Source organism: Penaeus monodon, chromosome 36 (genome assembly GCF_015228065.2).
Source record: "Penaeus monodon isolate SGIC_2016 chromosome 36, NSTDA_Pmon_1, whole genome shotgun sequence".
Classification (NCBI taxonomy): Eukaryota; Metazoa; Arthropoda; class Malacostraca; order Decapoda; family Penaeidae; genus Penaeus; species Penaeus monodon.
Genome location: NC_051421.1, coordinates 13214644 through 13227143, shown reverse-complemented (window position 1 = coordinate 13227143; position 12500 = coordinate 13214644). Strand labels below are relative to the sequence as shown.

The window sequence follows — 12500 nt, the reverse complement described above, 5'->3', positions numbered from 1 at the left end:
GTGGCTTCTTCGGGCGGAGGACAGTGCATGGTGGGTCCTTTCCTGCAGATGACTATGATCCCTGATGTAGAGTTGCGGAAGGCCACCATACCTATATTCTTTGACATGATGCAGTGCGAGTACTACTCCCAGCGTGACCAAGGGAAAAATGGGCCTCCGGACATGGCTCGCAACAAACAAAAGATTAAAGGGAAATTTATTGAGGTATGGATGTCTCAATTATCTTGCCCAGAGAATCGCTTAGGTATTGTATTACAATATAATTACATATATTTCATTAACCAAAGAAGTGACTTTATACTTAAAATGAAGAAGCAACTGCTTATGGTAGACTGAGTTCCTAATTTTTTACCTGTTGTGGTATTGATTTACTTGTTTTTAAGGAACCTTGATTAATAATATTTTTTTTTTTTACATATTCACAGTTTGAGAATGAGATGCTGGAGAGGCTGGACCACCTTGTGGAAGGAGGCCACGGAGATGAGCACTACCGTGAGGTCTTCAGACACATGGTGGGTGCTCTCTGCGAAGAACATGCCACCATGAGGGAGCCAGGCCTGAAGCTGGTCAACACTGTCTCGAGGCTCATGGATCGGCTGCTGCAGTACCGGACCATCATGAACACCCCAGATAATTCAGCCGAGACACGCATGAGCTGCACAGTCAATCTCTTGGTAAGGCCATTAGTCCTTTCCACTGAATTCTATATTGCAGTATTTATTTATTTGATCATTTTACTTAATTTATTATTATTATTATTGTTATTATTATTATTATTATTATTATTACTATTATTATTATTATTATTATTATTGTTATTGTTATTGTTATTGTTATTGTTATTGTTATTATTGTTTTTGTTATTGTCATTGTCATTGTCATTGTCATTGTCATTGTCATTGTCATTGTTATTGTTATTGTTATTGTTATTGTTATTATTATTATTATCATTATTGTTATTGTTATTGTTATTGTTATTATTATTATTATTATTATTATTATTATTAGTTTATTTATTTATTTATTTATTATTTTTTTTAGATTGTTGCAAATTTGATACTAATTTTTATGATTATGAAGGGTAAGATGTTGGTATTTGTAGTGACAATAACGATATAAGAAAAAATGGAGAAGATTGTTAAGAATGATTTAAATATTTCAGGACTTCTACTCTGAAATAAATCGGAAGGAGTTGTACCTACGATATGTCTACAAGTTGTCAGAGCTTCACCTTGCCTGTGATAATTACACTGAAGCTGGCTACACACTACTTCAGCATGCAGGCTTGCTTCGTTGGGCCCATGAGGCACTGCAGACCTCACTGAGGTCACCCATCTACCCTCATCTTGGATATCATGATGAGCTCAAAGAAAAACTGTATAATGAAGTTATTAGCTTCTTTGACAAGGGAAAAGTAAGTCAAATCTGGCAGTTCCATTTAATTGAATCTTGTGTTATTATAATGTTTGGAACCTTTCTGCATTATGAGTTTTTCTTAGACCTGTGACAGAGAATGCATCTAGGTTTTGACAGATTTTTTTGCATATTTTCTAGGCTAGTCCCTTACAAGTTGTTAAAGATATTCATTGTTTTCTCTGGCTGAAGTTATGAGATATGGCTTTATCCAAATTGAGCAACAACACTATGATTTCAGATGTGGGAAGATGCCCTGAAACTCTGCAAGGAGCTAATGCAACAGTACGAAGAAGTCACCATGAACTACACCAAACTGTCCGATCTCTTGACCCGAATGGCTTCATTCTACAAAAACATCATGAACCCCCAGAACCTGCGACCAGAACCAGAATATTTCAGAGTTGCTTATTACGGCAGAGGATTCCCTGCTTTCTTGCAGAACAAGGTATGTTATGGAGTTACAAAGTTAGCTTCTCTGCCCACTGTATCCAAGGTTAAAGTTATTTGATATAGATTATTAAATCAATGAAAATATTTGATGTTTTGCTTACATGTTTCAGGTGTTTGTGTACCGTGGAAATGGATATGAACGACTTGGAGATTTTACATCTAGAATTTTGGATCAATTTCCAAATGCAGAGTTAATGAAAAAATTGACACCACCCAGTGATGAAGTCAAAGAATCCCCTCAACAGTGTAAGTTATATACATGTGCAGTATATAAATATTGCAATAATATGCCTCATCTCTTGATAAACTTCCATTGTCTTAACAGGAAAGAATAAAGATTTTTTTTTTGCAGTAATCTTGTGTTTTCTATTTTTTTTTTTTTTTTTTCTTTAGTCATTCAGATCAGTAAAGTTGACTGTGTGATGCGAGAAGACAAGTATTCCTCTCCCTCTGTTTCGGAACAAATTCAGCGTTACTATCGGGCGAACCACGTGAACATCTTCACATACTCTAGGCCCTTCCACCGAGGACAGAAAGATCCAAGCAATGAGTTTGCAACTCTCTGCATTGAAAAAACAACTTTACATACATCATATTCTTTACCTGGTAAAAAAAAAGGATTTTTTCTTTTTCTTTTATGAAGATCAATTCTACTGTATATACTTCATATGTTTTTTTTAGTGTTACATTTCTACATTTAACAAGTGATAATGATCTTTGTGCAGGAATTTTGAGGTGTTTCCCAGTCGTCAGAACAAAGTCCATTGAGCTTTCTCCTCTTGAAAATGCAATTGAGACCATGAACAACGTTAATGCAGATGTCCGTGATCTTGTTAAGAAGTATTCTCGTGATCACACCTTGCCTCTTGATCCCCTGACCAGAAAAATATCAGGAATGGTTGATCCTGCTGTGATGGGTGGCATTACAAACTATGAAAAGGTAAACTGAGGATTTAGACATTTTGATTCTTGTAATAGGAGTACTGATTTGAAGACGATAACTCTATTCAGCAGAGCGATTAACTCTAAAGTAGGTTTTGTTACAATCAGTGAGTCCTTTTTATTCTTTCTCTTTAGGCTTTCCTGTGTGATGAGTACAGGCAAAGTCACCCACAAGATGCAGAGAAATTGGACGATTTGCAGCAGTTGATAGCTGCACAGGTAAGCCTTATTTATGTTTGTCAATTATTATATATGTATCTTTTTTATGATAATTTTAATCTTCGTTTATTTTCAGTTTGACAGGAACTTTTCTGATGGTGTATATTGTTAACTGTCTCATTATGCTTTCTTGTATTGACAAGATAGTGCCACATTATGACACTGTTGATTATTATGACACATTTTATATGTTCTTGTAGATACCTTTACTCCAAGCTGCTCTGCACTATCATGGACTCCGTGTCACAGAGCCAATTGCAGCCCTCCATGATCACATGATTGCATCTTTCTGTAAAATGAAGCAGCAGGTTCATGAGAAATATGGAGTTGCTGTGAGTACTTTTGTTTGTTCTGTTACTTTGAGAGAAGTTACAGTGATTTAGAGGTGTATCCCCTGTGGCTGTGAAAAAAAAAAAAGTTTTTGGGTTATATCTTTCTTATCTAGAACCATTCACAGTACATCTGTCTGTCTACTTATCTCTCCATTTATCTATCATTATCAGGATCTGTCTATCCATCTATCTCTCTCTCTCTCTCTCTCTCTCTCTCTCTCTCTCTCTCTTCTCTCTCTCTCTCTCTTCTCTCTCTCTCTCTCTCTCTCTTCTCTTTCTCTCTCTCTCTCTCTCTTCTCTTTCTCTCTCTCTCTCTCTCTTCTCTTCTCTCTCTCTCTTCTCTTCCTTCTCTTCTCTCTCTCTCTCTCTCTCTCTCTCTCCTCTTCTCTCTCTCTCTCTCTCTCTTTCCTCCTCTCTCTCTCCTCTCTTCTCTCTCTCTCTCTTTCTCTCTCTCTCTCTCTCTCTCTCTCCTCTCTCTCTCTTCTCTTCTCTCTCCTCTCTCTCTCTCTCTCTCTCTCTCTCTCTCTCTCTCTCTCTCTCTCTCTCTCTCTCTCTCTCTCTCTCTCTCTCTCTCTCTCTCACTTCAGTTGTTTTGAAGAATGTTGGAATAAAGCATCACAGAAGATATTGATGAATTATAGGGAGAATGGAGAATATCAGAATGGTCCTTATTAGTTTTAATTACAAATATCTTTTCTGGGTAGATACCTCTAAAGTTGTTGACTAAGTGGTGCAGTATGGTTTGTCTGTGTTTTCAGTTGCATGCACGAATACCTTAGTGGATGAGGAAGGCAAACAGTTCATTATAAGTGGTAAAATTATCTTAAAACAGAAGTTTGTTTTGCACTTTCATTTTTTTTTGTGTTGCACATGGTGTGGCAGTATCATTGCAGACTGCATTTTCATGTATCTATATGGTTTATAAAGGGGAAACATTGCTAATAGTCTTTTTTGCATGCATCTTTGCATTTCTTTATATATTTTTTACATGTTTATATTATGCATATTTAGGTAAAGAAAAGAAATAAATACAGGAAAAAAGAGGTGTTGTCAAGCCTGGTATTGCATTATGCATCTTCTTGCAGGTGTTGCCACCAGAGCTGGGCATTGAGGAGCACTCCCTAAGGCTGCAGACACAGCTGAGTGTGAACAGTGATCGTTCGTCACACCACTACAGCGCCCATGAGTGAGTTGCAGCTTCAGTGATTCAGAAATTTATTGTAAATTATAGATGGGGTAGATATGTTTATTGTGTGAATATAATTTGTAGTCTTTTCAATCTAAAACAAACCCCCTCAGTAACAGGAAGTCTAATAATTGGAGAGACAGTCATTCATGTTACTATTTATTTTTATTTTTTAAGATCTAGGGAGTTATATTTATTTATCAGAGACTCAGACACTGCCTATGTGAGTTTGAATGCTGTGCCTGTATGATGCTGAGTATTTTTGTTTATAATTGATAATTGGACTGCTGTTGGAAATGTACAATTGCAATTTATATGTGCAGTGTCTAAATGTAAATGGTATTCTCCGTATTCTATTTTTGTTGGGAACAATGATAGCAAAGTAAGATTTACACTTTCAGGTTTTAACCCCTTCAACATTCTGCCATATTGTGCATGTGATAAGGATACCAATATGATGTATGGTGATACATCATACATCTTATAATATCGTCAGTGCATACAGGAAGTTACAGCTTGCCTAGACTTTCAATGAGGAAGTACATTTTCCCCAACTTTTCACTCAATTTCAATTTTCACTCAATCTCTCAGTTTCTGTTTTTGCTCTTTAACCTCTTATAGCCGGGCATGCCTATAGCTATCATGAAAAGCCAACTCATCACAATGGGTATGGCTATAGGCATCACAACTCACTAAAGTGAGAAATTTCTGGCAACGGCATTGTAGGGTTAACAATACTAATAGAGCATTTGACAGATGGAGAATGCAAAGGCTCTTGTGATCAAATACGGAAGCCTGCTTGGATACATGATTATACATTTAGTATAATCAGGGCAGTTGTTCAGTGCATCCAAAAATCAGGGAAGACAAAAGGTAGAAGAAAAGTCACCTGGCAATAACACAATCCCCAGCCTCAGATCTGAGTTGTCTCCTTTCAGATGAACAGCCATTAGAGATGATGGATTCCATGCTTCAGGCTGAAGGCAAACAAAAACAAAAAACAATCTGTTCATCCATTCATTTACTTGAAGTTCTGGAACTAACGACACAAATAGGGGCAACTCACCATACACCAATAGAACTCTAATTCAGATGCACCAATTAACATAGACAAAGATTGTGCTGAGAGCATCTGTGCTGGGTAATGTTTTGATTTACAATTGAGCTATGCTAGATCCACCTGACCTGCCTCGGAGACCCTCCAAAGGTCAAATGATCTGAGAATCTCTAGTGTGGAAATAAAGCTCTGTGCCAGATGAGTAGGGAAACAGAACCTGGGTCAGTCAGCTGAATGACTTGTTTAACCCACTGCCAATGAGAGCAATGTCTGCCAAATTGGACTATGTGTGCTGTGCACAGCCAGCTGGCCTTTCTTATTTTGGCTGCAGCATTTAAGCTGTCTATTGAGATGCTGTAACTCTTAAGTCATTGCTGTCATGACCAAATTGTTGCAGCTTGTGGCCTGGATGTACATGCAACCTGGAAAGGACTCCAGTCACACCATAATCAGCTGGATAGCTATGTCTGATTAGGCTACCGTATTTAATCTTCACACCAGACCTAGAGGGACCAAGAAAGAGTTATTAGGGATGTAATGACAAATTATTTTAGATTGAAAAATACCTGTTTATGTTTTTTTTCTTTTAGCTGGAGTTATATGTATGATCATAAAGCAAATACTAAGAAAAAGAAATGTATTGATCCATTTCTCATTAAAGAGTTATAACCAAGAAAGCATTAACAAATGAAAGGAGTGTATATATGCCTGGGCACTGCTTGAGGCAAATTTGATCTTTGCACTGTATCGAATGATCGATGTGTTGAAGGAGTTAACAACCTGTAAAAGAATTAACACTGTGAAAGGGACTGCAAACTAAAGCAGATTATAGCTTAGTTGAGAATTAAGATTAACTGACCACATTTCCACAGTGCATGCATCTCACAACTGCTTTTAGTTGCCCGCTTCAAAAACTGGAGTTCCATGTGGCTATGGCTTTTGCTTTTCTTGCTGTTTGTATTTTGAGCGAAACTAAGGAAAGAGAAGTGCGGCTGTTTATTTATAGCTGTATTTTCATTTATTTATTTGTATGTGTGTGTACGTGCGTGTGTGTATGTGTGTTTGTTTGTTTGTTTGTTTGTTTTATTGTTTTTGTGCATTTGTGTGTGTACATGTGCATAAAGTGTATTATAATATTTTTTATTCATATTTTTTTTGGTGTACATAAGGGTTAACGTTCTACATCTGTAAAAATATTTTGAATAACTCTGAAGAAAGAGGAAGATATACTTTTGAATACTGTAGTTTTTAATGTTATAGTTGGGTGGGGAGGTCTGAGAAACCAAGGTTTTCTTATGTGGAGGACAAGAGGGAAATAGATGTTTGAAGACCAGAGGGAGAGACGGGTGTAGGAGAGGATATGGTACGAGAAGATGGAGTGGAATGTTTAGATTATCTCTTGCAACAGGTAGAGTGAGAAGGAGGAAGTGGTAGAAATTGGAGTATCTAGATTCAGACTGGAAAAGGAACTTGACTGGGGGAGAGAGGGATTAGAAATAGCATGGTTCGGGGTAGAGGGAAGATATACTAGGGGAGATGCTGAGACTTCTTGAGAAAATGGGAAGGGAGCAGAGCCAAGTACAATTTTGGAATTCTTAGAAAGAAAAACCCTTGTCAGCTTGCTTCTTGTCTGGCCTCATGTAAAGTGAGGCCTAGTTTGAACTTGAGAACTGCTAACTTAGATTTGAACTTGTATGCAGGGCAGCTCCAATGAAATACATTATTGGAGTCACCACAATTGGCACACATGAATGACTGAGCATAGCAGTTTAAATGGTTATGATCAGGTTGGGTACATAGAGGGCAACAGGCAGTGGGGTGACATTGTGTAGCCGGGTGGCCAAAATTCCAATGTTTCTGACATTGATGAGGAAGGGGTCAGTATTGTTGGATAGGGCAGGACACTCCACCAATATCAACCTCATGGGGAGGTTATGTTAACAGAAGCTAATCTTGGCAGTATTAGTGAAGGATTTAGGTTGGCCTCTGTGAGGAACAGTGTAGCACTGGACTGCTACTGCATCATAGTTGACAAGGTGTTTGAACAACTTGTTTTCAAGTCTGACAGTCCTTGTTGTAAACAAGACAATCAGTTGGGGAGATGGAAACAGTTTCGGTACAAGTATTAAGAGGGGGGGGGGGTTAGGCAGGAATAGGTTTGCCATTGAGATCATTCAGGGTAGATAGTGCACAAGCTTGGGACTTGGATGTAACTGTGACAAAGTGTGAATGATTAGAATAACTGTGAAAAGAATCTTTGCTTACTTGTTTTTGGAGATATTTTTGGAAGAGAAGGATATTGTCATAGTATAGGGCTGTAGGGATAATCACAAAGAATTGATCCCACTTGGCTGGACCAAAAAGGATACTCAAAAGGTTTACAGAGGTGGAAGCAGTAGAAGGATGTGGGTGGGAGGAAGGGGTAGTATGGAGAGAGGTAGTACTGTGAGGAGGACAATAAGGATGAAGAGTAGTAATAAGGGGGTGGAGGTTGACAATGAAGAAAACTTTGCAATAGGAGATGGAGTGGAGGATGTTGGGAGAGAGGAGTGGGTGTATTCTGAAGGTTGAGTAATGAACTAATTGGATGATTCAGGAGGGTTAGAGTTGACAGCAAACAAAAATGAGGGAGTATTAGTATCATTGGTTGGAGCTGTGGTCAAAGGAGAGGCAGGAGTCATTAAACCAAATAAATCAAATTTAGATAGGATACTTGATGAAGGGGCAAAAAATCTTCATTATTGGCCATGGTGAGCATGAAATAAGTGGGGAGAAGAAATGGTCTATCCTTCAGGGTCCCTATGAGGGGACCAGAGGCTGTTCATGACTGACACAAAGCCAGCCTTCCATCCTTTCAGCATGGCTCTTACTTCTTAGGAAGTTGACAGAAGAAGGGGATGAAGAAGAGAAGGAAAAAGAAATGGGGAGAAAAAAAAGACCTTGCAAAATTAGTTGAGGATGGGGGCTGAGATCCAAATTAGGGGTGATCCCCCTACATTGGGCCAGAGTCTCCCATGACAAAAATGAGCAAGGGATTAGGGGGGTTTGAGGGAAAATGCAAATCATAATCCTAGCCCCTAGTCTTGTAGTCTTGTTAAACTTTTTGAGCATTGGTTACATTAGCTTCAGGAAGAGAAGGCAACCTTTGTGTGTTGTAGATGTAAGGAATTAAAAAGGCACAGATAGTTTTGAGAAAGAAAGAAAGAAAAAAGAGACATTGAAAAAGATACAAAAAGTTGTCATGAGCGAATCTTTCATCCAGGCTGGGAGTACAGTGCTGTGTTAATTGTCTTAGTGAAGCATTTTTGAATATCTTAAGTTATTCTTGTAATGTTTTCTTTTCAATAGTAGTAATATTTTTACCTTGAAAAAAGCAGCCCTTTGGTGGGATATATTTCTTTTAGAAAAGCAAATCCTAACCTCTGCTCGAAAACAGATTAGATTTACCTTTATATTAAAACTGGCTTTCTCATTATCTGTTATATTTAACCCAATGGGGCTGGGTATCAGAAATCTGTCAGCGTCATAAACTCTGGTGATTTCTGGCAACATCCAGACGCTGGGCGTAGGAGTCTGCTACACTTAGTAGAACTTCCTGCTCCATGTGCTCTGGTGTGTTGCTGCACATACAACCATACCCCGCAGACCAAGCGGTTTGTCATGACAGCTGTACACGTGAGCTGTTGGGGTGGGGTTAAGGATTAGGCAGCTTTGATTAAAAAAACAAATCATCAGCCTCTTGGCAAGGAGCTTTATCCTTGCAGCTTTTGTACGCATCCTTTTAAAACATTGCATGATAGATGTTGTCAAGTGTTAGGCTGAATAAATTTGCAGATAATGTCCCACACAAACACTCATGTGCATTATCTAGACTCTTTGCCTCCCCTTTGTAATGTTCTTGTTTCTTTCTGCATAAGCATATTTTGCATTTTTGCCATTTCCAAAGTCTATTTGTCATTTGATATCTTGTATCAAGATAGTAATTGTTTGTTTTCCTGCATATCATCTCTCTAGAAAATCTACAACTCTGTGCAATAACAACAATAAATAATATTTTGTTATTTGTGTAATTTTTAGATATTTTTGTATTATTCAATTTTCTGATTCACTTTTGTAACTGGGCAGAGCGGGTTGGAATAAAATCCTGAGCATGGAAATAGAGTCCTTCCTGGAAATGGCACTCCTCTACTTACAGCTTATTGACCCTCGTTTACTTGTGCAAATAATGCCGGGTCAGTCTTCGTCCAAAAGCTTGATTCATGACAAGTCAAGCCGTTCCTGTCACATTTAGCATTTGAAATAGTCAGTTTTATACTCCAGAAAATGTATTTCAGTGCCATATCTCAAATAGAATAAGTATCAGTAGAGTGCAAAGTTGAATAAATTATCACAATTACTTGTGTATGAGTGAAAATATTGGAGGGATTACTTAAAAACACAGACTATTTTTATTAATTCTCTAGAATAATGAAATATAGATGTATTTAGATGTATTTATAAGTATTGAGATGTTTAAATGATAAAAAAAAATTATGATATACCATGAGGTAATTGTGTGATATGGTATTTGGAGAGGAATGTGGGGAAGAGGAATATATCTAGGGTTTGGCACCACAATTACTATTGCACACTCGCTATGTTTCATTTACAATTAGTTAGTGGTAGGAAGACAGGACTGTGTTGTTGGCTCAGCCAGAGAAGGGTGTACAAGGGGAGTGAGGGTATTGTGGGTGATAATTTAAGTGTAGTATGTAGCTGAAAGTAGCTTGCCAAACAGTACCAGATATGTTAGAGAACTCTATGTCTCATTCATAACAGAAAAGTTGTGGGAAAAAATTCCATCACTTTTTGACATGCCCAGCACAGTCATGGCAAATAGGACTTGAGGGGCAAACTTGTCATCAATTTTTCACATAGTTGATATAAAGTAACAAAGTTTGTGCAATTTAACCCTTGCTGATGGGTGGGATGTCCATCCATGCCATGATCTAAGTTGTGTGTGATTAATGGCTGTTACAAACACTCAAAAGTAGTCTTAGAGTTACTTTTTAGCATCATTTTAGCTAAAAGTGTAGATAGTGGAAAAAATATTTGTTTCTTTCACTCATAATTTTCCCTTTGAGCAGCAGACTGCCCAGTGCTTTGCTTCTTTTGGCACTGGAAACATCCATCAGCAATGAGTTAAGGGGAAACTGACTTTTTGTTTATATTTTTATTTTTTGTACTATTATTATTGATTTATTGTTGGAATTTTATGTGGTATGTGGGTGTTTGAAATTTGACTATAGTGAAAGAAATTGTTTTTGGTCCTGATGTGGGTTATTGGCAGTTACTTGTATGTACATGTTTGTTTGTGCATATTTCTGTGTGTGTGTGTGTGTGTGTGTGTGTGTGTGTGTGTGTGTGTGTGTGTGTGTGTGTGTGTGTGTCTGTGTGTGTGTGTCTGTGTGTGTCTGTGTCTGTGTCTGTGTGTGTCTGTGTCTGTGTGTGTCTGTGTCTGTGTGTCCCCCAGTAAGCATGCCTTTGTTTCTGTGTCTGCATCCCTTTGAATATAATTGAATACTGTATACTTTGATTATACTTGAGTAAGTGTAAGTATGCATGATGAACTTTGCATGAATGCACTGAGCTCTTCTTTGTAAGCCACAGCATGAAGTGGTTGCTTTGCAGTAGTATAGACGTGGATGCTGTCGAGCTAAGGTCCCCTAAGGAGGAATCTCGCCCAGAAGGTCTTCGGCAGAGCCTCACCCGCGGCCTGCATGTATTTTCAGGCCGTTCCTCTGAAATTATGGCTATGTAAGTTTCATTTTCCCCCTCTTGGAAAAATCTGTGTGAATTATTTCATACTATGTGGACCAGGAAATGGATTGGAGGATTTATTATGATGTTAGAATTCTTCATTTTCCCTATTTATTTTCTTCTTTTCAACCCATTGCTGCTGAGGACTTGTACCATCTATTGATTGATTGAATTTTTGTTTGTTTGTTTGCACATGGATGACTCCACAGAGTGCTCAGCCACCTAGGAGTGAATTAGCAGGCCCTGTGTGGCCTCACCTGATCTCGAATTTCCTTGAGGTTTCAAGCAAAATGTCTTTTTCTAATGTTACAGATATCAATTCTGTTATTATTTTTATTGACATTACGATTATTGTAATGTTATTAATAGTACTAATAGCAGCAAGAAAAAAATTAAACTGAAAATCAAGCCAAAGGCTAAACAGGTGAGATAGGTAGGACTAATAATTAACTTTTTGGGGACTAAGCTTTAGTGGAACCATCTGTGTAGACAATATTGATAAACTGAAATTATAGTAGATAGCATGTATTTACATGCTATCCCAGTGGCAGTGAGTTGATGCTAATATTATTTACACCTTTTTTTTTTTTTACATTAATCACTTTAACAGAATTGTCATTTGTTTCTGCTTCTCAGTTTTTTAGCATTCAAATTTGATAGTAACCCTTTGTAACTGTGTATTTTACTGTCCAATCAGAATTTTGTCATATACATGGCTCCACAAGCACTCAGTCCCGAAGTAGTCAGTCAGTCGGTAGCTCAAAGTGACCTCTCGTGGTTTCCCTATTCCATGATTTTTTTTTTTTTTTTTTCAGATGTGAAAATCTGATGCTGGTATTACTGTTATTGATGTTATTATAATGTTATTAAGATAGTAATAGCCATAAAAGTAAATAAGAATCTTTCCAGAAATCAAGGAAAAGGGTAAACAGGTGAGATGGGTAGGGTTCGTGATTGACTCCTTGGTGACTAACCCAAGAAGCCATCCATGTGCAAACAAAATCAGCAAGCTAAATCACTTAGGCTGATATTAGATTCCTAAGTGTAATTTTTGACACTCATAAACTTTGGTCTGTAATGCTACCCACACTGTATTGTT

The 12500-nt window shown here is 37.7% G+C and overlaps 1 protein-coding gene across 4 annotated transcripts in view; it reads left to right on the top strand.

Moving 5' to 3' along the window:
• LOC119595740 (dedicator of cytokinesis protein 1-like) overlaps positions 1-12500 on the top strand; it is a 48120-nt gene that overhangs the window by 25505 nt on the left and 10115 nt on the right. For 3 of the 4 annotated variants that reach the window (XM_037944859.1, XM_037944857.1, XM_037944858.1), the window contains 11 exons: positions 1-204; positions 426-674; positions 1163-1414; positions 1655-1861; positions 1977-2112; positions 2260-2472; positions 2592-2806; positions 2944-3027; positions 3228-3359; positions 4445-4545; positions 11273-11398. The exon at positions 1-204 is cut by the window's left edge and continues 20 nt beyond it. In XM_037944859.1, the coding sequence (XP_037800787.1) occupies positions 1-204; positions 426-674; positions 1163-1414; positions 1655-1861; positions 1977-2112; positions 2260-2472; positions 2592-2806; positions 2944-3027; positions 3228-3359; positions 4445-4545; positions 11273-11398 (1919 nt within the window). The remainder of the gene's footprint in view (positions 205-425; positions 675-1162; positions 1415-1654; positions 1862-1976; positions 2113-2259; positions 2473-2591; positions 2807-2943; positions 3028-3227; positions 3360-4444; positions 4546-11272; positions 11399-12500) is intronic. The other variant, XM_037944860.1, reaches the window with a different exon arrangement.